General features: G+C 36.0%; 1 protein-coding gene across 4 annotated transcripts in view; it reads right to left on the minus strand.

Moving 5' to 3' along the window:
* Nucleotides 1-18,863: 18,863 nt before the first annotated feature.
* The window catches only part of LOC121300326 (RIMS-binding protein 2-like), a 58,515-nt gene continuing 54,151 nt past the window's right edge, over nt 18,864-23,227 (minus strand). For 2 of the 4 annotated variants that reach the window (XM_041228859.1, XM_041228858.1), the window contains one exon: nt 18,864-21,215. In XM_041228859.1, the coding sequence (XP_041084793.1) occupies nt 21,033-21,215 (183 nt within the window). In that variant the 3' untranslated portion in view covers nt 18,864-21,032. Of the gene's footprint in view, nt 21,216-22,171; nt 22,904-23,227 lie in introns of those variants that run through there. The other 2 variants (XM_041228857.1, XM_041228856.1) reach the window with 1 other exon arrangement.

A 23,227-nucleotide genomic window follows, 5' to 3' on the forward strand; every position in this document is an offset into this window, starting at 1 on the left:
CATTATTGATTTGCCTTAATTTAGGAGTCAATTTATAGATGAATCTGATATGTAATTTCTATAGCATTGTTTCATTTAAGTGGGATGAGGATTATTAGAATATTCTGTTTTTAGTCCCATTTAAATTAATCATGAAAGTTTTACACTGTACTGAAAATTGCAAATTGTTTTACATTGAGGGTTGAAAAACTAAACTTAAAAAAAAAAAAAAAAAAAGCATGTGAGCCATTATCGTCTACTTCAGGTTTCTTTAGACCAAATGTGCATGGTAGAGCAATGACTGCATTTCGTTATTTAAGTGCTTTAAGTGAAGTAAGAGGAGATGGATGTGCACTTATTAAAGTTTCTTTTCTAAAGGAAATCTCCCTTTGAAACGAGTGAAGTTAGTGGAAGAGTCGATCACAGAGGTCACATGAGTGGAACAGAGGTTCACATGTGAGCCAGGGTGTGTGGGGGTTTGAGGTGCGACCAAGTCAGTTCATTGATATTCAAGGATTTGACCTGGCCACAATGGTGGTGTCACTGAGGTTAGAGAGCCTTGCCGCTCCTCATTGTGAGCTGGCAAAGCAGAAAGGTCTCTCAGCCTGTACTCCTCAACACTGTTGTCATGTTGAGAAAAGGGAGCAGGCAGCACTTTGACACAGTCATGGAAGAGTGTCCATTTGCCTCACTCCAAACCTAGTGATGAAGCGACCATTCCTGGAGACGTATTCATCAAGATTTGTGCTGTAGGAAAATTGAACTGGGCAGCCCCTTAAAAATGCCCCCCCTCACTAAGTTATTGTACAGGTTGTTGTTTTAGGTTTAACAGTTTCTGTCTGAACTATGCCTATTAAAAATACCAAATGCAGTGCCGTGAAAAAGCATAACGGATGTTATGCAAATCTTCTCTTGCTAAAGCGGTTCATTTCCACTTTGTGGTACTTTAAAGAGAGGAGTTGATGTTTTCTGTGACAGTGGCTGTGAGATGGCCTCATGCCAACAAATGCCCTTGAGGAATATGGCACAGCATTAAACAAGCAATCTCACAAACATACATATCCTCTGCCAAGGATTCAGTTAACACATTACAGGTGTCAAATTATGAAATACAACAGCATAGAACATGTGCCCACGTTACCAGTGGCTGTGCTAGCTGATTGGGGGCCCTAAGCAAAAACTTTTTTTGCCACCCTCCTCCCCCCCTTTTCATTTTCTATTTTTTATTACTCTTTCCTTTATGTTGATAAACCTGTACATTGTGAACTGAATTTAGCTAATACAGTAACAGGGTGATTTTCAAACCGTTTAGCTCCAGAGAAAAAAATCTGCTCCTGATTTTCTGAAAGTAGTTATAAAAGTTTAAAAGCTGTAAATCTAGCAAGCTGGTATGGAAAAGAGAAATACAATTTATTTATTTAAATCTAAAAAACACCGTGAACTTGTCAAAAACCTGTTTCGACTGTTGGTTGCATTAAAAAAAAAAAAAAAAAAAATCCATTCCCGGGCAATGCAGCCACTGTCACCCAGACTCTCACTATCACGTCTCTTGTGAAATGCATGAGATGTGTTTGCTCCTTGCTCAGTAGTTGCACACGGCTCGCACACACTTTATATAAATGTACGTTGCTAGGAGGCAGAGGGGATTGTCCTTTGGGGATACATTGGGGTCTCGAATCGAAACAACAACAACCCAAAATACATTTTTGCTAACCGCAAAGCATTTTAGCTATCACTGACTCAGCAATACGTTATTCTTTATTTATCACAAGTAAAACACCAAATAAGTGTCTCCTATAGGAACAGAAAACACCAGAAGCAACTTTGTGGAAAACTTTGTGTGGAGTTTGTTGTACAAATGGCAAAATCGTAGAGGAAGAAAAAAAAATAGCAAATATGTTAAATGATTACTTTTCACAAGTTTTTACAAAGGAAGATACTGACAACATGCCCCACATGTCATCCAGTTCCTATCCAGTTTTAAATAACTTTAGCATAACTGAGGCAGAAGTGTTAAAGGGACTAGGAGCTCTTAAAATAAACAAATCCCCTGGGCCGGATGAGATCCTCCCAGTAGTACTCAAAAGCTGGAAAGAAGTAATTTACAAACCGCTAACCAAGATCATGCATTTAGTCTCTTGACACAGGGGTGGTACCGACAGACTGGAAAATTGCAAACGTTACCGATCCACAAAAAGGGAAACAAACTGAACCAGGTAACTACAGACCAGTAAGCCTGACTTCTATTATATGCAAACTTATGGAAACTATAATAAAAAAAAAAAATTAATAAAAGGGTACTGGGAGACAGTCAACATTCCTAACGGCTTGCAATGCAGCCACTGTCACCCAGACTCTCACTATCACGTCTCTTGTGAAATGCATGAGATGTGTTTGCTCCTTGCTCAGTAGTTGCACACGGCTCGCACACACTTTATATAAATGTACGTTGCTAGGAGGCAGAGGGGATTGTCCTTTGGGGATACATTGGGGTCTCGAATCGAAACAACAACAACCCAAAATACATTTTTGCTAACCGCAAAGCATTTTAGCTATCACTGACTCAGCAATACGTTATTCTTTATTTATCACAAGTAAAACACCAAATAAGTGTCTCCTATAGGAACAGAAAACACCAGAAGCAGTGAGGAAAAACACAAGAAACCAACCTCAAACAACTGATTAGTAATCACCAGGCAACGGTACTTCGTCATTGGCTCAAGCATCTGTGGTCCGTAGCATGCAACTGATCTTTCCCATTGACCCAGGCACTCTATCACTCTATCGTGTTCTAAAAGGGCCTCATTGTCTCAGCTGCAAGCAAAATATCAACAGAAATGCAATAACTACATTAGCATTCTACCCTGATCTCTGTGGCCGTGGTTTTTAATTGACCGTATGAGTTTTATTTATTTGATTTGAAATCCATTCCTTTGTAAGACACTGAATGCTGCCATTTCTTATAAGAGGAATATGTCTCTCTGGAAAAGGTTTAATAACATCCAGGTTAAATATGAGACCACTTCTCTCTTTTGTGCATGTCCAGATATAATAGTTAGGTACCTGTGGGCATTTAGATCACTGATTCATGAATCTATAATATTGTGAGAATGTTCTCCATCAATCATTTACAGTGTATCAGTTTTATTACAGGAACTTAGGACGGGCCAGTGGACGCATGCTTGTAGTGGGGATTGGTCTAGTGGTTTTCTGAACAGGAAACAAGAACCCCTGCTTAAGATAATAGAACAATTCCACTAACTCTGCTCAATCCTCTATATGGTATTTTTACAATGATGGATTCTGATGGCATTGATGCTCTACACATTGGCATATAAAAGGGATAAACCTCATTCAGCAGCAGATTCAAAGACAAATGCAAGTTATAAAAATAAATTAAAAGGCACCCAAGCTTCCAGAGCAGTCACATGCATGACTATACGTATTTTCATAAGATTTTACATCACGTGTTCCGAAATATAAAAAAGAGCACTTTGAAAGCAGACTTGGTATTAGATACATTATCTGCTTTGGGGTTTAGCCTGTGAAGGCAACCATTTATTTTTGAAAGCAGCGCATGAATTAAATGCACCTCCCACTTATCTCTCCAACGTTGTGTTTTCTCGAAATTGAGACAACAAAGAAATATCTGTCTCGAACATGCTCATGGTTGACTGTCTAATCTTTTCAAGAACAGCTTCTTTGTTCTTTTTCTTTTAATGTTTTAGTGTTTAGATTCCCAATTCTGTATTCCAGAGACACATTCTCATTCTGCAGTACCTCATGCAGGGAGCGGTAGGTGGACAGAGCTGCAGGCTTGCCAAGTTGCTTCTTGGTATTAAGACAAGCCAAGGAACTCCGCCTCCTAAGGTTCTGTTTATCCCTACTGCAGGCTGTAATTCACCCGACATTTAAGGAGGCTGATTATCTGCCTTTGTGTCAGCGGGATCTGGCATAACATTAGCATCCCCACGTTGGCTTAGCTTCCCACTTAGCGTGATGTCTTGGAATGCAAACCTGCAAATCCAATAGCAGTGTTTTGTACATCGGAGTGTTTTCAACAGTTCCTGTACAAAAATGATTTCTCACTGGCCAGTTTATATGCATCTCAATGACTGGAGCAGCCAGGGGATGCAAGATGTATCTAAAACAAATGGATGTTAATGGCCTTGGAGAACCCCAGTTAAACCCTTCACACCAGCAACGGTATATTTGTTTCACCCTCCAGACCCTCCAGGCCTTTTATCAAGCAATTGCTATAACCTACAAGCATATCATGTGCAACTCCTCACCAATACTATGCATCCACTGCCACTTCCAATCCCATTATTGGTAAGTTTTCATTGAATACTTTGGAATACATACATGGTGGCCAATGTACTCCAACCACTAGCATACTTAAGCAGGGAACATATGTGCTTAGTACTGTCCATGCAGAATGCAATTACGCTGTGCCAGATGCCATGCAATAAGCGCTACCATTTTATTTCTTTTTTATTATTTAATGTAAAGTGCAGAGCTAGTCCATTTTATTACCTTCTCTGATGTGGAATGCTTTTTTCCATGGAAAGGATGACATTTTACATCGGGGAGATGTCATTAAGATAATAGTATCGAGTTACATCAAAAGTAAAATATTAGTTAGGATTTAGTACTTGGGCATGGGAACAATAATAACAATTTAAAAAGTCCAGCGTTTTAACTTTAATTATTGGAACTTGGAATTGACTTGAAAAGATTTTAGCCTAGTAATGTCACCCACAAGTTAGATCACTGGTCTTTGTATTTATAGGGCAGTCCTTTTGGAGAAAAATACTAAAACATGCTTTTGTATAGAGACTCTGTTTAGTTTAAGTTTAAGCAACTTTGCAGACATTTAATTATTAGGTCTAAGAAGCAAAAATATTCTTATTTATTTAAGTTAGGTCGCATACGATTGCTGACAATTCAACACCACAATAAAGAATATCCAGTAACAATATTATACAGTAGAAAAGTTATACAAATGTTTATAATGTACAATATATTATTCCTTGCTAGTGTACCACTTCCAGTAATGATGTGATTTACATTTTCAATATGTTTTAGCTGTTTACACTTCTGCTACTACGGCAACTACCAAGCCATGTTGTGTTAAAAACAAACATTTAAAATGGAGATTGCATTCCACATTTGATTATGCTGAAATACTGAATTTACGGTAAAACAATTTATACCTTAATGGGGAAATGCACTAAAGTATTGACCAAACTTATTCTGCTCTTACGGTGAAAGGGATCAAAAATAAATGCCCTGGCTTTAATTCCTGTCTACCTTTTAGACCCTTGATAAGAGTGCTTCCTAAAACAGATACTGCAGCTGAATGCATGGCAATTAGCTTTTTTTCTGTGTGTGTGTGTGTTGCACATACAGCAATGGAGAAGTCACATCTTAGCAGTAAAACATGCTCCTAAATCATTAGAGAGCCTGCCTGAGAGCTTTTAGCAGGTTCCAAGGACCATGGCTTACTTTTAAAATAAAACATAAACAAGGAAAATATCAAAGCCATTAATCTTTCGTTAGGTTATCAGGTTAAAAAATAATTGCTCAAAGTATCATTTGTTACCACCACTGCGAGCGCACAAGCCCCCTGCTAACATCTAAGGGTTCCAAAAAAAAAAAGCCAGTTAGCGCCGTTTGGCTGGGAACCAGATTCTACCTTAGTTTTAATTTTCTCTGACACATAAGAAGGCAAAGAAACATGAGAAGGGGACTTCGGAAGTTGTAAAGAAGATATGTTTTTAAAGGAATGTCAAGTGACTTGGGTGGTGTTGGGAATCGGTTTACTGCTTTCTTACCTTTTAACATACTTCAAAGACTCTGAATGCTTGGTCGTTTTTTCAAATGTTGTTTTAATGGTAAAGTTGGTTCCTCTGGTGGCGTCAGTCCTTCAGCCTGCATTAGTGACAGTTCACACTGGTATGGCTAGTTTTACAGACCCCAATTAGTACGAGTCTTGGACTGTCATGCCTAAAGTAACATTAAGTAATCCAAGATTAGTGCTAATCAGGTTTGGTGAAACCAGCCAGTAATGTTCAGAAAAGATATGAATCACTTGTGCAAACATCAGCCACGCAATGTTGAGTTCCCAGTAATACTTTATTTGACTTTATTACTGGTAGTTCAATGAAAACATTTCTATGATGGCATCTTGATCTTTTTAATTGATTAATTTCACTATCCAAACAGAAAGCTGTGGAACCGTTAAAGAAACCACAGTGAAACAAACCTGCAGTAGTCAGCAGTTCCACCTAGGAGCATTTGAAGCTGTGAATATATTTCTAAAGCTTTTATTTTATCCTACAAAATGCCTTCATACATGGATGTGCTGCAGACTTCCACATTCACATGTTACCATGATTGGCCATGCTTTACCATGCTATCCTTCAGTAAATGTATTGCAGGGTGTTAATGCTTTATAAATACAGCCTGCTGTACTGGTATTCAATATAGACGCTGAAGCTTGTGTTTTTAACCCCTGCTGGGATGTAGCATTAAAAATGTAAAGTCAAACATGTGCTACCGGTAATTCTAATGCCACCATCATTAATGCCAGGAATTCTGAATGCCAATCTTGATCCTAACTGATATAAGCAATAGGGGTGTATTTAATAGGAGCACACCTGTGTAGAGCAGATATGATCCCATAAGCAGTGGTCTTTGTTGAACAGCCAGCTCGGAAGCAGGTGGTGGAAATGTGGCATATCTTCCAGCAGGCATTACAAACAAGGGCCAGGGAATGAAAGTCTGAAGGAAACCAAACTGGAAAATAGATGATACACATTTAGCACTATTAACCAGAAATACAATGATATATGTAAACATCACAAAATTTGAGCTTGTATTGGACTCTGTGACGACTTGTCAAGTAATTGGCTCCTCAATTAAGGGCTAAAAACTGTACTATGAACACTGGGTAGAAGAAACGATTGATCCATTTCACACTGTTCTGATAGGTACAGCTTTCTCACTTCAGTGTTTTGAGTGACACAGCAGGACTTGACATTCCTGTTGCAGCCACAGTCTGGGATACAAAAGCTCTCTAACTAATGCCCATGCAGTCTCAAACTCTGATAAAATATTTTTAACCCATTGACAAATAGAGGACTGCAAATAGCTAACTGCTCTAGGCTGTACATACTGCACAGTTGATCAGTGGACCTCACACAGCTCAGTTTTATTGCCAGCAATATTTCCTAATAAAGTGGACACACCATGTTGTTAAGCTGAGCCCAGCCGAAGAATGGAAGCTTTTTTCCCTGAACAGACCTAGCTTCTACATTTGCCTTAGTCTAATTGGGAGAGCTTCTTTTCATATGTGACTCGATCATGTGACTTTGCAGATAGCTACTAAAAATCAACAGATTTATTGATTTGTACACGTACTTACCATGTCTGTATGACCTATTTTCACTCCTCTCAATGCAATGTTATAATGCTCTCTTCCATTTTCAGACTCTATAGAGGGAATGATGTACAATGCTCTATTGCTGTCAATCAATCTATCCGGTTTCAACACTTTTTTTTAGCAAATACTGCAAAAGAAAAGAAGAGTGTTGTTTTATTAGGTGATGGCTGTCTCTTTCTCCTTGTCTGACAAATGTTTAAAAAAAAATTGGCAAGGGAGTCAAGTAGGTTAATGACATGCACTGGATTAAGGTTCAGTCAGGCTGATTCAAAGTGTAACTGATTTATGCAGGGAAATAACAACCAAAGCGTTATTTTTTATTTTTAATGTTTACACTGTACCACGCACCTCAGGCCTATATAGTGTTGAGAAGATATAGTAATGAAAATACAGGGTAATCATTTTAAAACATTAGCACACTGGTAAATGTATCAGGCTATGGTACGGCAACGCCTTTTGAACACAATCTTTGTTCTTAGAAGATTAAAAGTGTTCAAAATATTACATTTGGTTACTGAATATCCATTGATACTGATCGGTGTGATGAACTCCATGAACTTCCAGGAGATACTTGACTTTGAGACTTTCAGATAAAGCTTGCTGAATTGAAATGTTATTAGAAATTTCAAGGGGGGGGGGGCATAATAAATATATATATATATATATATATATATATATATATATATATATATATATATATATATATATATATATATATATATAAGATAAAGATCACAGAAACTTTTGGTTATGACTGAGTTTTCCTTTTTTGTTTTAAGGATGAGTTGGGTTTAAAAACAAAGAAGCAGCCTGGTAGCTCATGCTAAATATTTGAATTGGCCAAGAGATATTTACAAAAAAAAAAGAAAAAAGCAATATTTTTCATACCGTTCCCCTATGTTAATGTGGAATTGTGATGTTTTCGGATAAAAGTGGAATGTCCTGTTGCTAATAAGATGCAGAAGCAGTGGGAATTATGGTTTTAATTACTGCCGAGGACTTTCTGAAGAGGTATCGCTGAAGTGCATCATGCTGTGTGTCTTGGGTTCTAAGTTCAGACTGATGCCAGTCACGCTGTGTCTCTCTGCCTTTGATGCTCGCCTCTTTCACTTTTTCAGTGCTTATTGGATTCTTGCAGCAAGAAAATGCTTCAATACTCCTTTGTCAACATCCACGCCATGGCTAAGATGGAGCACAAGGAGTGAAATTTGAACTAAAGCGAAAGACAGCTTCAAATGTTTTTTTCTAACAAAGACTGACACCAGTTTTTTGACAAAATTATCTTGAGCAGTAATTTGGAAACATGGAACCTTTTCTGATGTGGAGGTGAAAAATGGCTGCTGCATTCCACCTCAGAAGTTGCTTATGCATACCAGTGGTTGTTCAGTGATTCAGTTGTACTGTGCTTGTAAAGCACTTTGGAGATCTATTTAATTCCAGCAGTGATTTGTTTGGATTACCTCTGCATGTTATTGGGCACGGTCACACAGTGGAGCATTGTTAATAGGCACCTCTACTACAGTTTCAAGCTAGTTGACTCACTGGTTTTGTCAGTATCCACTCTTTTAACAGAAAAGAGAGTGAGGGCACTGAATTTCCAATGCCTTTGTGTATTGTATGGTGTTACTTCTTTCATATGTCTCTGGATAATAAAGTAGATCAGTCCGAGCCAGCCCGGCAGGACATGTCGGTTCCATCGCAGTGGATCTATCATGTTCAGATACAACTGAGTCAATTTATCTAAACAGTGGTGGATCTATACCCTGCTACCAGAATTCAAATATTTTCACAAGCAGTAATATACCAAAGAGACTCAAACTGGTAAATGTTTCATTTCCCCAACCTAACGACCTCAACAGTGTCCCTGCAGATCAATTTGGCAGACTCCATTTTGATTAACAGGTGTTGCAAGAACAGTCACGTCCACTAGTCAGACTGTGGGCTAACCGGTTGGTTGTCTTTCAGCAGGTTTCAAGTCAAGAAAATTACAGGGAGAAGAGCCTCTGCATAATACACTTTTTTTTTTTTGACTGTGGCAGCCTACATCTTCTCATGAAATAGAATTCCACTAGTGTGTGTTTTATTGTAGCTTCCAAAACAATCCCGCCGATTATGTAATGCATTCCTGGTTGAATTTATAAATTCAGAGTTAAAATGACGCCTTAGGGTTAGAATTCTGGATAAACCATTACTGCATCCCACCACCTTTGAAAGCCTGCCTGTAAGCACTGGATTACAATAGCTTGTTTTGCGATGCAGGAAATGAACACACCACCACAGTCAGGTCCCAAATAAATTACAACTGTATTCCAGAAGACTGTGAATTACTATGGAGCTAATTAGGAGTCATCTGATCTGTAAATATCTGTTACAGAAGAACACCACAGTGGTTAATTACCATACAAATGCATTACAGTGGGGAAAAAAAATCCAGCAGACCACAACGTTAAGAACAAATTGAAACTTGTTGAAAATGATAGAGACAAGCAACACTAGTAACTAGGATTAAAGGGCTTCCTTCCCACTCATATAAACAGACTTGTATAAACCACTGTGAGACAAATTTCTATCTTTATAAATGCTGTACGATAGATGGGGTGTTATTTTACTGAGCAGTCATTAACACAAGATCATTTGCTGTTGTGGCAGTGAAGTATTCTGAGCCAAAGGCAGAGAATTAAAAAATCAAAAATATTTGAATGTGGAAAAGAGCCACAGTATTCAGAGGTACTATTTCTTCTTGTCTTGATTCAAATGTTCTGATATTGTATTGGGAGCACTTCAGGTAACTTAAATTCTCTTAATTATTCAATGTTTTTTACAGTTAAATGTAAAAGATGCCCTTCGGTTAAAACTAATATCGATAAAGATTTAAATCTTATTAATATGTTTTCATTGAATGATCTCCCTATATCAATTGTCATAATTTACTGGCGACAAGAATTTGCTTGAAACATATTTGCTGTATTACAAAGCATGAGTAGAAAAAAAAATAATATATATATATATATATATATATATATATATATATATAACATTTCATTCATGTGTTCCAAACAGGATGATCTGTATCTTAAACTTATTTGTTTCCACTTATTTGTTAAAATATTCCTTTTGGCCAAGGCAGGATTCAGTTGAGATAACAACACAATTTAGGGGCTTAACGATTAAGAAAAAGCTCTTTGCTTTATCTGTGACAGTCCACAAAATGATCTCTTTCCGCTGGCTTTTCTCTTTATGTAGCTAACAGCCATCTTCAGCCATTCTGAATCTGAAACCCAAGAAGCAGAGTGCTGTCAGTAAGTTTCTGATATTTTTTCCCCAGGCAGTGTACATTGATGAAGGCATTAGCCAGAACATTTGTCCCCTCGACACCTCCTAGTTTTACCTCAAGATTGTACAGTAGTGTTTAAGGCTCTGGGTGGATTAAACAGAGTTTAGATAAGAAAACACACCTTTTTAGAATCAACCAGATTGTGAACAAATGAAGCTGATATGGTGGTGGTGTGGTCAGCTGGTCCTGTAAAATATCAGTTGGAATTGCATGTGGTAGTTTACTGTAACTTTTTCAGCCCTAGGTTTTGCCATTTGCTCTTATTGACGACAGTGTAAACTCACCAGCAATATAAAGGTATTGTATTCAATATATATTGGTAAATGTATTCAGTATTTTGATGTAATCAAAAAATAAAACAATTTGCATAAAGGAAAACTACAGTAATATATATATATATATATATATATATATATATATATATATATATATATATATATATATATATATATATAGACTTGTATAGAGTTCTCCGTTGTTATAAGACTTCATATTTTGACTCCTAACAAACCACAACATAAAATAGTAGCACCACACAGAAAGTGGCTCTCACGTCCCATGATGTGGGCACATCATATCATGCACCCTGGGTCTCGGAGTCTATTGCTGGTACTTAGAAGATTAAGTTCCACAGCAGGCAAGAAGGTAATCTGATTTTCATAACAGACTTACAGGTATCTAGGTATAAGGCGGTTGTTTTTTGAATGTTTGATTTAAAATAAGCCTGCCCTGTTTATGATGACATAGTGGGCTAAATTCCCAAAGCTATTTACTCCAAACTGTCATTAGTGCATTTTAGATATAAATATTAATCCATGCTTAAATTACAGATACATATTATAAGGTATTACCCCCCCAAGAAATACAAAATCTAGTAAAAACAGTATGCCAATTAAAGCTACTGAAAGGGATTCTAGCAAACTGAACTGGGAGGTCAGAAATACTGACACATTACCATTATTAATACTTACACCCATTATATATATATATATATATATATATATATATATATATATATATATATATATATATATATATATATATATATATACATAGCTGTAAAACTGTTGACACTTCCCAAGTGAAGGAGCCACATCCTCGGTGAAATAATGCAGTCGTTGGTTTTTTGATATTTTTTGTGCCTCTCGTTTGTTGCTCATTTAATTTTTTTTAAGTATGCTTTTGTAATAATAATAATAATAATAATAATAATAATAATAACCAACAACATTATTTTTTTGCTTTTGAACCAAAAAATAAATGGACCCACAATCAGTTAGGTCTTCTCTTTCTTTAAGCTTCTTTGGAGGAAGAAGAAGCCCTTCTGGTTTGTGTTTAAAATGGATGTTTCGCAGTGGCTGATTCGTGTTAGTGTGGGATACAAGCTGCTCCGAGCCACAGGCTCAGCTTGAGGCCGGCGGATTATTCATCAGCTTCCCTGGTAGGGGGGCGCCTTTCTCTCACTCTCGCTGCTCAGCTATTTTTTTTCAAAAGGTGGCTTGAGTGTGCACAGGCTCATAATTCTTAAATACATAAAAGAAAAAAGAGAAAAAAGGACCATTCATATGTGAACAGTACTGATAAAGGCAGACAACATTTGAAATCGTTCTGGATAGACACAATCCAGTTAGCAGGCTGTATAATAGATCAAACTTGTTTTTGACCCTTTTAAAGATTACTGCAGATCTACTGTTAAAGCATGTTAATACCTAAATGTGCTTCGTAAAAGAAACCAGTCTTGTTGACCCAATAGTAAACAGTCATTACAGTCAACTGCATTCACACTACCTGAATACTGTATGATGAACACGGGCTGAGATCAGGTTACTTCTATTCACTTTATTCACAATTACATTTCAAATCGTGGTGATGGTGAATTTTTAAGGTGAAGTCAATCAGGTATAAGGAAAGAGGTATATAACACTGCAATGTATACACTGGTAATTTTACATTCTGACTCCTGGGCTCTAACATGTTTGCACATGATAAATCTTATTAACAGTAATAAACACAGCATTTCTAATCTAACCTTACTGATTAACACCACAACCCTGATTTAAAACCTTCCTGCTTATTCAACTTCCAAATGTTATTGCTGGACAGCTTAATGGTCAAATATGACTGTGACAGGTGAAGTGCAAGTGAGTGCTTGGTGTAAAATTGGGTATGGCTTTCAGGGGAGTATTTAGAAGACAGGATAGTGGCAAGTGTTGTGAATCTCAGTGTTAAAAGTGCCTTTTGAAGTCATTTCACACAGACATAAGAAGGACAGGCGCTTGTATTAATTACTTTAATTTTGATCCAGGCTCAGATGATAGGCATCTTTCTAAAGATGAAAAACACTTGGACTTGATCCAAATTAAAATAATTTAAAAAAAGAAATAATCCCCTTATTTAAGTTTTAATGGTTCATTAATAAAACAGAAATTGAGAAATTGAAAAATTGCAAATCAGTCTCTGGTGTTAGGCCTCCAGTACATACCAGATGCATCTTGGGAGACACACTTATTGTCTAATCTTTGGCCTTTTCTTTTTTAGACCAAACCACTTGTGCCAAATAGAGGGGTTTTGTGATGTTTAAAGGATGACAAGAATAGCGTGTTGATTTTATGTCTATATTTTGCTATTGTGGTTGTTCAGTTTGAAAGAAGGGTGTTTTGGTGGACTGATGCTGTAGAGTATTTTCATAGGTTTCACAATGACTATAGCCACTAATAACTGTGTATTAGCCTTCAAATGTTGGATGGGTAAGAAGCTCATCTAAGTTAAAATAATATATTTGTGATAAAGCATGGGGAAAAACTACAGTAACTTTTGACAGATGCTGAGTAGAAGCATGAGGAAGGGCATTCAACTTCAAAATGTCTTTACAAATTTACTGTGGTACTTTTTTTAATAGAAAAAGGTTACAAGCATTGACATGCAGATTGAGAAGGAAATATTTAGCACCAAACAAATTCCTGGAAAGTAAAATATTTCAGCCACTTCAGAGAACATTTTAAAGACAATGCTGGCTGAAATTGGGTTAGTACTCCAGGTGTTGGATTAGCACATTCAATAGAGGTTTATTTGCATTTTATAACTGCATTATAAAACTCTGTAAATGGAGATGTATTAGCTGTCACAATCCTTACAGATCAAAACAGCATCACATGTTAGCCCTGAGGGGAGGATAGCCTTTTCACCCCATTGAAAGTGAAGGCTGGAAACTCCAATCCTACTTCACTGACTAAACCACACTGGGGGGAAATGTACAATGTTACTCTATAGCACCATTTAACACAGTGTTCTTCCTAATTTTCAGAAGGGGGCCACTTTCGCCAATAAGACATCCGTGTGAGGGGCGCCACACCGCCTTTTTCACATTTTTGTATTGTCAGTGGCCGCACAGCTCACGGGCCTTGAAATGAAGAACACCGATTTAACAGGTCCCATTCACAAAACCTTAAAGACTGTTTCAGGGACAAAAAAAAAATATTAAGGATTTTCTTTTATTGAACAGTAACAAGGTGAACTGCAAACTTGATTACATGTATTAAAAGTGGGCTTAAAAAAAACCACAGGGCATAACAAAACATTCTTTTTTTTTTTTTTTTTTTTTTTTTTGAGAAATAGAATAAATGTTACAAAAAATCCAAAGAATTTCCCTTGTCGTGTCCTTCTAAACTGTCATAAAAAGGAAATTATTAAGGAACAACCCTGCACACAGCTGGCATTTATTATTGTGCTAGATGCAATTATGTGTCCAGAGCTGAGTGTCAAACAAATGATAAAGTTGGCTATCAAACATGTTAAGCACCCTGCCTGTAGTGGCATTTAGCCCTGCCTGTAGTGGCCCCTATGTCTATATATGTGAAAAAAGTTTCTATACTCTGCAAACAATACTTTTATCATACCCCCCTTGCCTCCTATAGACGTTACAGATTGCATTTGGCTGTACATTCTCGATTTTATACAGATATCCATTACCTTACATGTTCTACTGTGCGATTTATGAGGACCTGCTGTATGTATTTGCCCTGGTTTTGAAACTGTCTTTGTTAGAACCAGTATAATTCACAAGTTACAATGATCACAGGTTTTCACAACATTCCTCAAACAGCCTTATTTATGTACAACTGGTATGCTCAGATTACAAGGAGGCCATCAATTTTGTTTACATCAAAACATATTCAGATTATTAAATGGCCAAACCGGTTGTCCCTCCCTTGAAAACCCCTGTCATTTCCAGTCTCAATGGACCACACAGCAGATTTAACACACCTTTATATTACTGACAGCTGCCCATGGTTGCTCTACATTGACAGTGTAATAGAAGGTTTTATTAACCCATATGTCTATTATAATGACTAATACACACACACAGCACTCTGGTCATTCGGGATCCCCAATATATGCTGTTATTGGATAAACACTTCATTCAAATAATACAGCGAGGAGGCGTTGACTAGTTTAAATCTTTTAAGGGTACCTTGACTGTGTCGCACAGGGACTATTCCTTCTAAAAGTTAAGCATGGTATTTTTGCAGTTTTCCCATGCTTTTCCTGTGATTATAATTTACATTTACCATAGTTTACCATGGTTTGCCATGTTTATGAATATGCCTTACCATACCTCACTTTTCTTTATAATGTTTACCTATGTATATATTACATTTTGCCATGCTTACTATGGTAAACTTTTACTGTATGAGGGTAACTTAGTTGTAAGCATACTGTATCTTCCAATTAAGTATTGCAATACCCTACACTATGTATGTATGCTTGATGTGGGATAGTGTTTAAACTGAACTGTGAAGTAAGCTTGTGAGTGCTAAATATAATGCAATCCCTGGTATATGGATCTGCCCATCTTTCAGTCAGCCTTATGTGGAATTCTAAACAAGCTGCAACCCATGAGGGCTCTTGGCCAGAGTTCTGTCACCCAGCATGCAGTTCTGAAGTGTGTTTGCACTGTTTCAGTGGAACCTTGAAACAAAGTGGCACACGAGCCTAAAAGCATTCATTGTACTAACACACTGGGTCAAAGTGCTGTGAAAAACAGGAAACTCTGCATGTTAAAAATGTCACAGCCCTTAAAAAAAAGTTGACGGGGGCTTGTTAAAAAGAATGCAAGTGAAACAAAGCATAGCAAATGACAGGCATGGTAACATGTAAACACCACAAACAGCAAAAACATGGTAAACAACACTGGTGTAAATCTGGTCATATGGGTAGATTAAGTAAAGGGTTCTGAGGGTTCATGAGATGTTCTGGCAAAGGTACAAGCATGTGCTATTGTTTATGCAACAGTACTGCATACAGTACCCTCCAACAAAGTGTTGGCACAGTATACTGGTTAGAGGGCAGTGATAGCCAGATAGGACAGTCAAGAAATTCTCAAGTCTTGCTGGTCCTCATGCCATGTTAATTGTATATGTTTCCCTAGATATTGTAACTTCTAGATCCTTTACAATGGGTAGTTCCAAGTAAGCCATTGCTTTTTGTAACTGATTACACGCAAAGCAAGAAGATTATACCTGACATGTATCATCCCTAAAGCCTCAGCTCTAAGTGGAAGAAGCAGTGCTGTGTGATGCTGCGAGTGTAAATGTGCCAGGGATCTTTTATATACAGTATGACCACCGGCTTAAACCGAACCGCCTCCTAAAACTTGTATTCACTTTGCAAACAAATATAAAAAGGGGTTTTACAGAAATCATATAATCGTCAGTTAATACTCATTTACTCCAGAAACAAAATTGCTCTGGTCTTAAGGCATGCAAAAAGTAGCATTTTAGATATCTTAAATTGGTTCTACCATAATTCCGGTTTCTTTTATCAGACTGTGCTGGTACAGCATGGTAGTGTATATCAGTAACATGCATGCTCCTCGATAATGATATAAACAACCCCTTACAAGTATCTGTAACATGAAAAATGAGGTTGCCATGACGAACACCCACCGCATGGAGAACTAGAATCAGAACAAATGGCCTTGCATTTTCAACAGCACTGGACTGGCGATTACCCTGATTTAGTTACTTCAGTGTTCTTACTGTGAAGAAGTATGTCACAGTGTTGCCTGTCATAGCACGTGTATTAAAATGTTGTTACAAACATTCATAGAAAGTTACATGAGGGCAAGTGGTTTGTGAGCTAGGGTCTTATTAACCAACCAGCACCCAGGACTCACTGTTCACCACCTTTCTAAAAAATGAACATTGGACCAACTAGTGTACTCATTTTTTTTTTTTGTAATCTGACTTTATATAAAGCATGTACAAAGAAATTGCAAGAATATTATGGCTTTCTGTAGCCTGATTATTCAAGCTTTTAAACTTTGTCCACACATTATTATATTTGTGTATTGATTAAAACTGTAAAATATAATAAATAATAATAATAATAATAATAATAATAATAATAATAATAATAATATAGTGGGATTGGTATGTCCAATTGTTTGTGCAGTGCATGCAGACATAGTTAATTTATTTTTAGTTCTGTTTATTAGCCCCATCTGGTGGCAATATGTATATTGTTATCACAGTTGATTTACAGCTAGCTTCTCAATGCTGCTCTCTACTGGCTGGCTCATAAAAATACTAGAGTTACATTTGTGTTTCTATTGTAAGAGTTTCTAAACATGCACAATTGGCTGAATGTAGCTTTGCAACATGAAAACTAAACCTAATTATCTTCACCACTATACTTGCATTTTACTGCAAACAAAATTCATGCAATGGGCCTTACTAAAAACGTAAATATTTGTACACATTTAGCCGTGTACTTAAGTAAAAATATTGTCCTACACAAAAAAAAACGTACCTGCATTGTAGTGGTTCTTGTCCTAATTTGTAGGTCTTACAGAAAAAATGTGGAGTGACTTTAACATTATGAAGGACTTGTCATCTAACTCCAGAACAGAGAGAGCAACGGCTGGACAGATTCATTACAAATATTAAAGGTATGAATCTTATGTAATGATTAAGGTAGAGGATTCACAAAGCTGAAGCAGTATATCATCTGTAAGGTTTTAAATCCTTATTTTAATTGTTTGTGTTTAGCAGTAGACCTGTGGAGTCCAAGAATTCAGTACTAATTGTGGTACAATGTGGAAATTGGTTTTATATTGCAGTAGTACAAACAGTAGCATTTCCAGTTATTTGTTATAAATATAATTTTGTATATGGTTATAGGGATTCAAATGCACAGGCAGAGTTGACCAGCTGGGGCCTCAACTTTGACAACAACCTTCTGTCTGTGAAAGCAAGAGTCCTTCCTACCGACAGGATCTCCCAAGGAGCAAAGATTGTACGTAACATCTGTGTTATAGTTAAATGTTGGCCAACATTTTCCAAAAAGCCAGTTTTTATGATTAAAGAAAAAACTGTACCTGCTCAACACATTACACACACGTACATGGGTTTGTTGGCTTGTAAATGTTGAACTACAACTTTTACAAGGATGTCCTAAAAGAAGAAGCGTTTTTTTTTTTTTTTTTTTTTTTTTTTTTAATAATAATTCTGGTGTACATTAGGTCGGCATTTACTTTAATCTCCAGTTAATTAATCAATCAATCAGAATGCTTAATATTTATATTTATGTATTGTAGCTGCATTGAAGGCTTGGTACAAGCACAATAATTGCCTGCCGTCCCGTATAATTGTATAATTGTCTAGTACAGCAATACTCAAATGTGTATTCCATTACGACAGAACAGGTTACATTTTCTTGTTAAATAAAAATTGGAAAATTGCTCAGTCTGTGTGTTTTGGTATTTATGCTGAACCCAGAATGACCAATACTCTCAGCAAGTGTAAAATTATTACAGTACCTAATGAAATATTTAATCTTAAACCATACATTAGAAATCCATTTGCAGTCATGAGGATTAATGATAAAAAAAAGTTTTTAAGAAAATATACTGTACAATTAGTTATTTTGTATGGGTTAATCTATAATTACAAACTGGTAAAAATGTATAGGGGGAAATCAACTTTTATGAAGTTTGTGGTACTAAGTTTGTAACTTTCTCCTTGGATCTGATATTCATTTGTATTTAAAATACCCAGTGTATTTATGGAACTCTGAAAAGAAAATAATATAAAAATGCTGTTCTAAAAAATATCAAATTTATTAATATAAAAATGTATATTACACATTTACACATGCACACACTCACAACAGTTGATTACCACAAATATAGGCCAATGAGTTCTGTAGATTCATAAAGCTAACACACAACTGCAGACTTTTTAAACAAGTTACATGTTTCTTGACACCATGGGGAAAGCTTGCACTGATTATAAATTTGAATTTACAAAAAAGGCAGTCTGAAAATCAAGTACAAACATTAAAAACAATTTACAAGTGGACAAAGTACAAAAGAGCAACGGTCACTCAAACAATGTGTATATAAGCAATGCTAGAGTACTGTGAATTATGGGTTGCAAAAATGTACATCTAAGGGAGTAGGGATGAAAAAAAAGCCTGTTTCATTTGTTTTGGCTAAATGTGTATCTGTTAAGTATTACAGTAAGTTCTTTAAAAAAACAGACTATTTAACACTAATGTATCTATTTTAAAGTTCAACATCTTGCAAGTTTGTGGAAAATGGGGGGGGGGGGGTATGTGCTTGTCTTTTAAGCAAATTGATATGTGTGTTACTAAAATAAAAAGCTAAAACGGGAGGAGGTGTTGGGCAAGGGCTTGCGATAAATAACTGCTGCAAGTAACGTTAAGAACACCTAATCTAAAAGTAAATGTTTCCCCACCCAAATATTTTTTGAGGTTTTCTGTATTGGACCAAAAATGCTTAAGTTTAACATTTGTAAGAATGTAGGAGCCATTAGGCAGAAAATGCATGTATAACAAATGTTTAATACTACAAACAATTTGATTCCTGATTGATCAAGTGACAAGAATAAAAACATAAATAATAATAAAAAAAAAAAAAAAGATGTGAGAATATTGTAAACCTTATATGCAAGCCAGGTTACAATGCTTTTGTTTCCTTGCAACAAATTGACTAGATCGTTTTAAGTTGAAAAACATTTTACTTAGGTTTGTTTAATATTTCAACTGCAGTTTTTGTGGCAAAAGCTTGAGATCATTTAGAACTAAGTGTAGGTCTGCAATGGGAATTTAGTCTTTGACAGAATATTGTGGATAATTATTTTATACCACCCCCCAGAGGTTATACATTGAAATGTAGTCAGCAGCACATCACTTGATCACTTCATTTACATTTTTTTTTTCTAGTGAAGGAATGAAAGAACAGAATGCACACAGTACATACACATTATACTTGCTCCATTCACTGGACAAAGTACAAACCATTGTTGTGCATTTTATAAGGCAGACATCAAGGCTGATTTCAACTAGAGATTTCATGACCCGTTCTAATACTGGTAAACTAGTCATGACTGAATTGTTTAGTTTTACTTACTGGTAGTAAGGACATGCTAATTTGAAGGGAACTGTGTTTTTCTTCTAAGTTCAGGTACCTGAAAACCCATGCTGGATTTCTGTGAATGCAGAGGATCTAGAGAAGGGTGGTCCTGTTGCAAAGATGCATTGAAAGTCCAACAATGAATTTGAGCTCTAGCAAAATCCAATAAATTGCATTTCAAGGCATAATTAGATTTGCAACCATTACCTATTAACCACTATGTGAATTAGTCATGACATGTTCTGATATTGAAGCACCCAAAGTTAAGGAAGCTGCCTTCTCTACATGAAAATGTTTATCAAACCATTGTGATTACATGGAAGTATGGGTTGTACCATTGTTTCACGAAGCGCTGTAATTGGTGTTTGCTTTAAATAAATACAGGAACACTAGAAAACATGGTCGTGAATGGAACAAAATGGTTCTGTAAACAGGACAAGGGCAGCATGTGATGGCTTTTGAGATGGTAACAAATACTAACCCAAAAAATACTGTTTTGTCTAATATTTGACCATTCTAAATTGCGTTTAAAACGTGGGAAAACAAGTTTTAAAATGCCCTTCTAGTTTGGCTGCTAATACGGCGGCTGGAAACAGCTGCTGTAGAAATTGCATATAAATTGTGACATCTGGTCCTTGTACCATCAACTGTTAATCCCTGTATTAAAAGGAAGTTTACCTTCTGGCTCAGCCTAAACTTATACTCTACAGTACTCGACTAGTTGACAGCAGTCATGAAAAACCTAGTTTTGACACCTATTCATTCATTTTAAAATCACAAGACTGGGAGATTTCGCGCTTATTCCATAATACTTAAATATATTTAGAAATAAAAACTTATTTTCCTGCTCCAAGTTTTTTCAATAGTTTCTTTCCTTTTGAGAGCAGCCCCTTTTTCTTTATGGAGGAGAATTCTCTACCCCTAATAGGGCTTCCCATCCCCACTGTTCCTGATCCAGATCCAAGGTGTACAGTAGGAGAGGGGGCTCTCCTGGAGGGTCCAGCGTTTTCGGAGGGCACCTATTTGAGGGTGGGGTGGGGGAACAGGCAAGGTTTAAATAGAATATTTTATAGACTGGAGTATGAAAGCAATAGATTTCATGAACCTTTCAGACAACATTTTTTTGCATAATACTTTTTTTTTTCCTACAAAAAATGTAGAACCTTTATAGCAGGTTTGTTATAATATACAAATGATGTATAACTGCAATGCTGAACAAGATAAAAATATTGAACGCTATTTATTCATGGTTATGCTTGACAATGTAATTTGTGTACATTTTATATGGACAAATTATCAAGAAATTAAGAGGTTTTATATATATATATATATATAGATAGATAGATAGATAGATAGATAGATAGATAGATAGATATATATATATATATATATATATATATATATATATATATATATATATATATATATATATATATATATATATATATAGATAGATAGAGAGATAGATAGATAGATAGATAGATAGATAGATAGATAGATAGATAGATTGGCCCTTATGCGTAGTCACTTTTACATCATTTATCCACAAAGGCCAGTTTTAGTTGAACAAAAAAGTATTTCAGCACATGACAATGAAAAAGTTCAAAAGGTTGACATATGGAAGTAGTTATATAGTATGAAGACGTTACAGTGAAACCATACAAATCTAAATATTACTTGAATGTAACCATGAGCTAAAAGGCTGCTTTTAAAAATGTAAGACATTATGAAACAAACGACCATCCGTAGAATTCACCAAGCAGCAAGTAATCAAATGAAGTTCACTATTTCTCTTGTTAAAAAACATGATACATTCCTAACGATGCAATGTTCATCTAAAAATGTTTGGGTTTTTAAAGGTTTGTTTTTTTGGCATTTTTGCCATTGTTCAGCATTCCTTAGGGGGCATAGAGAAACCACCCCCCCCACCCCCACCCCCACCCCACCCCCCACGATGTACAGATCTAAATTTAATCAGGGTCTTTTTTTTCATTCTTGGGAAGCTAACATTTCAGAATTTTAAATCATTATTTGTAATAATAAATGAAGCGGGGTGCACTGCTTTGTTGGAAGGCTAAATCTGCAAACATTTAAAAAAAGGACTATAAAACATGCAAAAGGCCTTTTAGCTTACCATGATTAACATTAGGGATACTTGCTATGCTCAACAAACTCTTAATGTACAGCACCCAGAGAAACAACTGAAGATACCATACTTCATGTCTAATGCAATTTGCTGGGTTTACTTCCACACATTTAACACTGGGTTACTGTGCGACTCCTTTTGTCCAAAGACCAGAAATATAGATTAAACAGTTGTGATTCTTACAATATCAGATGTATGAACTATAGTACAGCACTTGTATACAGTGGAAATACATTTGTAATAAAAAAAAAAAAAAAAAACAAACAAACAAACAAAAAATCTTCTGGACTTCAAAGACCTGTGTCTTGTTTTTATAAACCAAACAAGTAGTGGTTCAGGAAACGCACTTTCAGAACTTATGAGATACTGAAATTATAGAAATTGTAGTTGTGTTTGACTAACGGGTATTATAACATCTACTCAGCTGTTGGAAGCATTTTTTGTATATATACTCCCACGCCATCTGCATTAGATTTGAAAAGGGCTGTGTCTTGGTATCTTCAGTTGTCCACTTACGTGACGGCTACAGTGCCTTTAAGCTGTGAAATGAACACTCTTCTTCTGCTGCCAAGCAGGTGAAAGAAAGAAATAAAAATGCAGTGATGGCATTGTAATTATCCACAATATGAATACAAACACAATTATTTATTTTGGTTAAATTAATATTCAAACTCTTTAAATTAGCATGTAATAATAACCTTAATATCATCTACTTAACTATCTGAAAATTTCAATGTTAAATCAAAGCACTCAAGTTTAATGAGACCTCGTTTTGTCTCGCCAATCTCAAAGGACTGGTAAAATGATTTACTTTGGGACTGATACTCGATCCATTCATTCATTGGATGCTAATTTATTGTTTGAAACAAACAAACAAACAAACAA

The sequence above is a fragment of the Polyodon spathula genome, chromosome 25 (genome assembly GCF_017654505.1).
Source record: "Polyodon spathula isolate WHYD16114869_AA chromosome 25, ASM1765450v1, whole genome shotgun sequence".
Lineage (NCBI taxonomy): Eukaryota > Metazoa > Chordata > Actinopteri > Acipenseriformes > Polyodontidae > Polyodon > Polyodon spathula.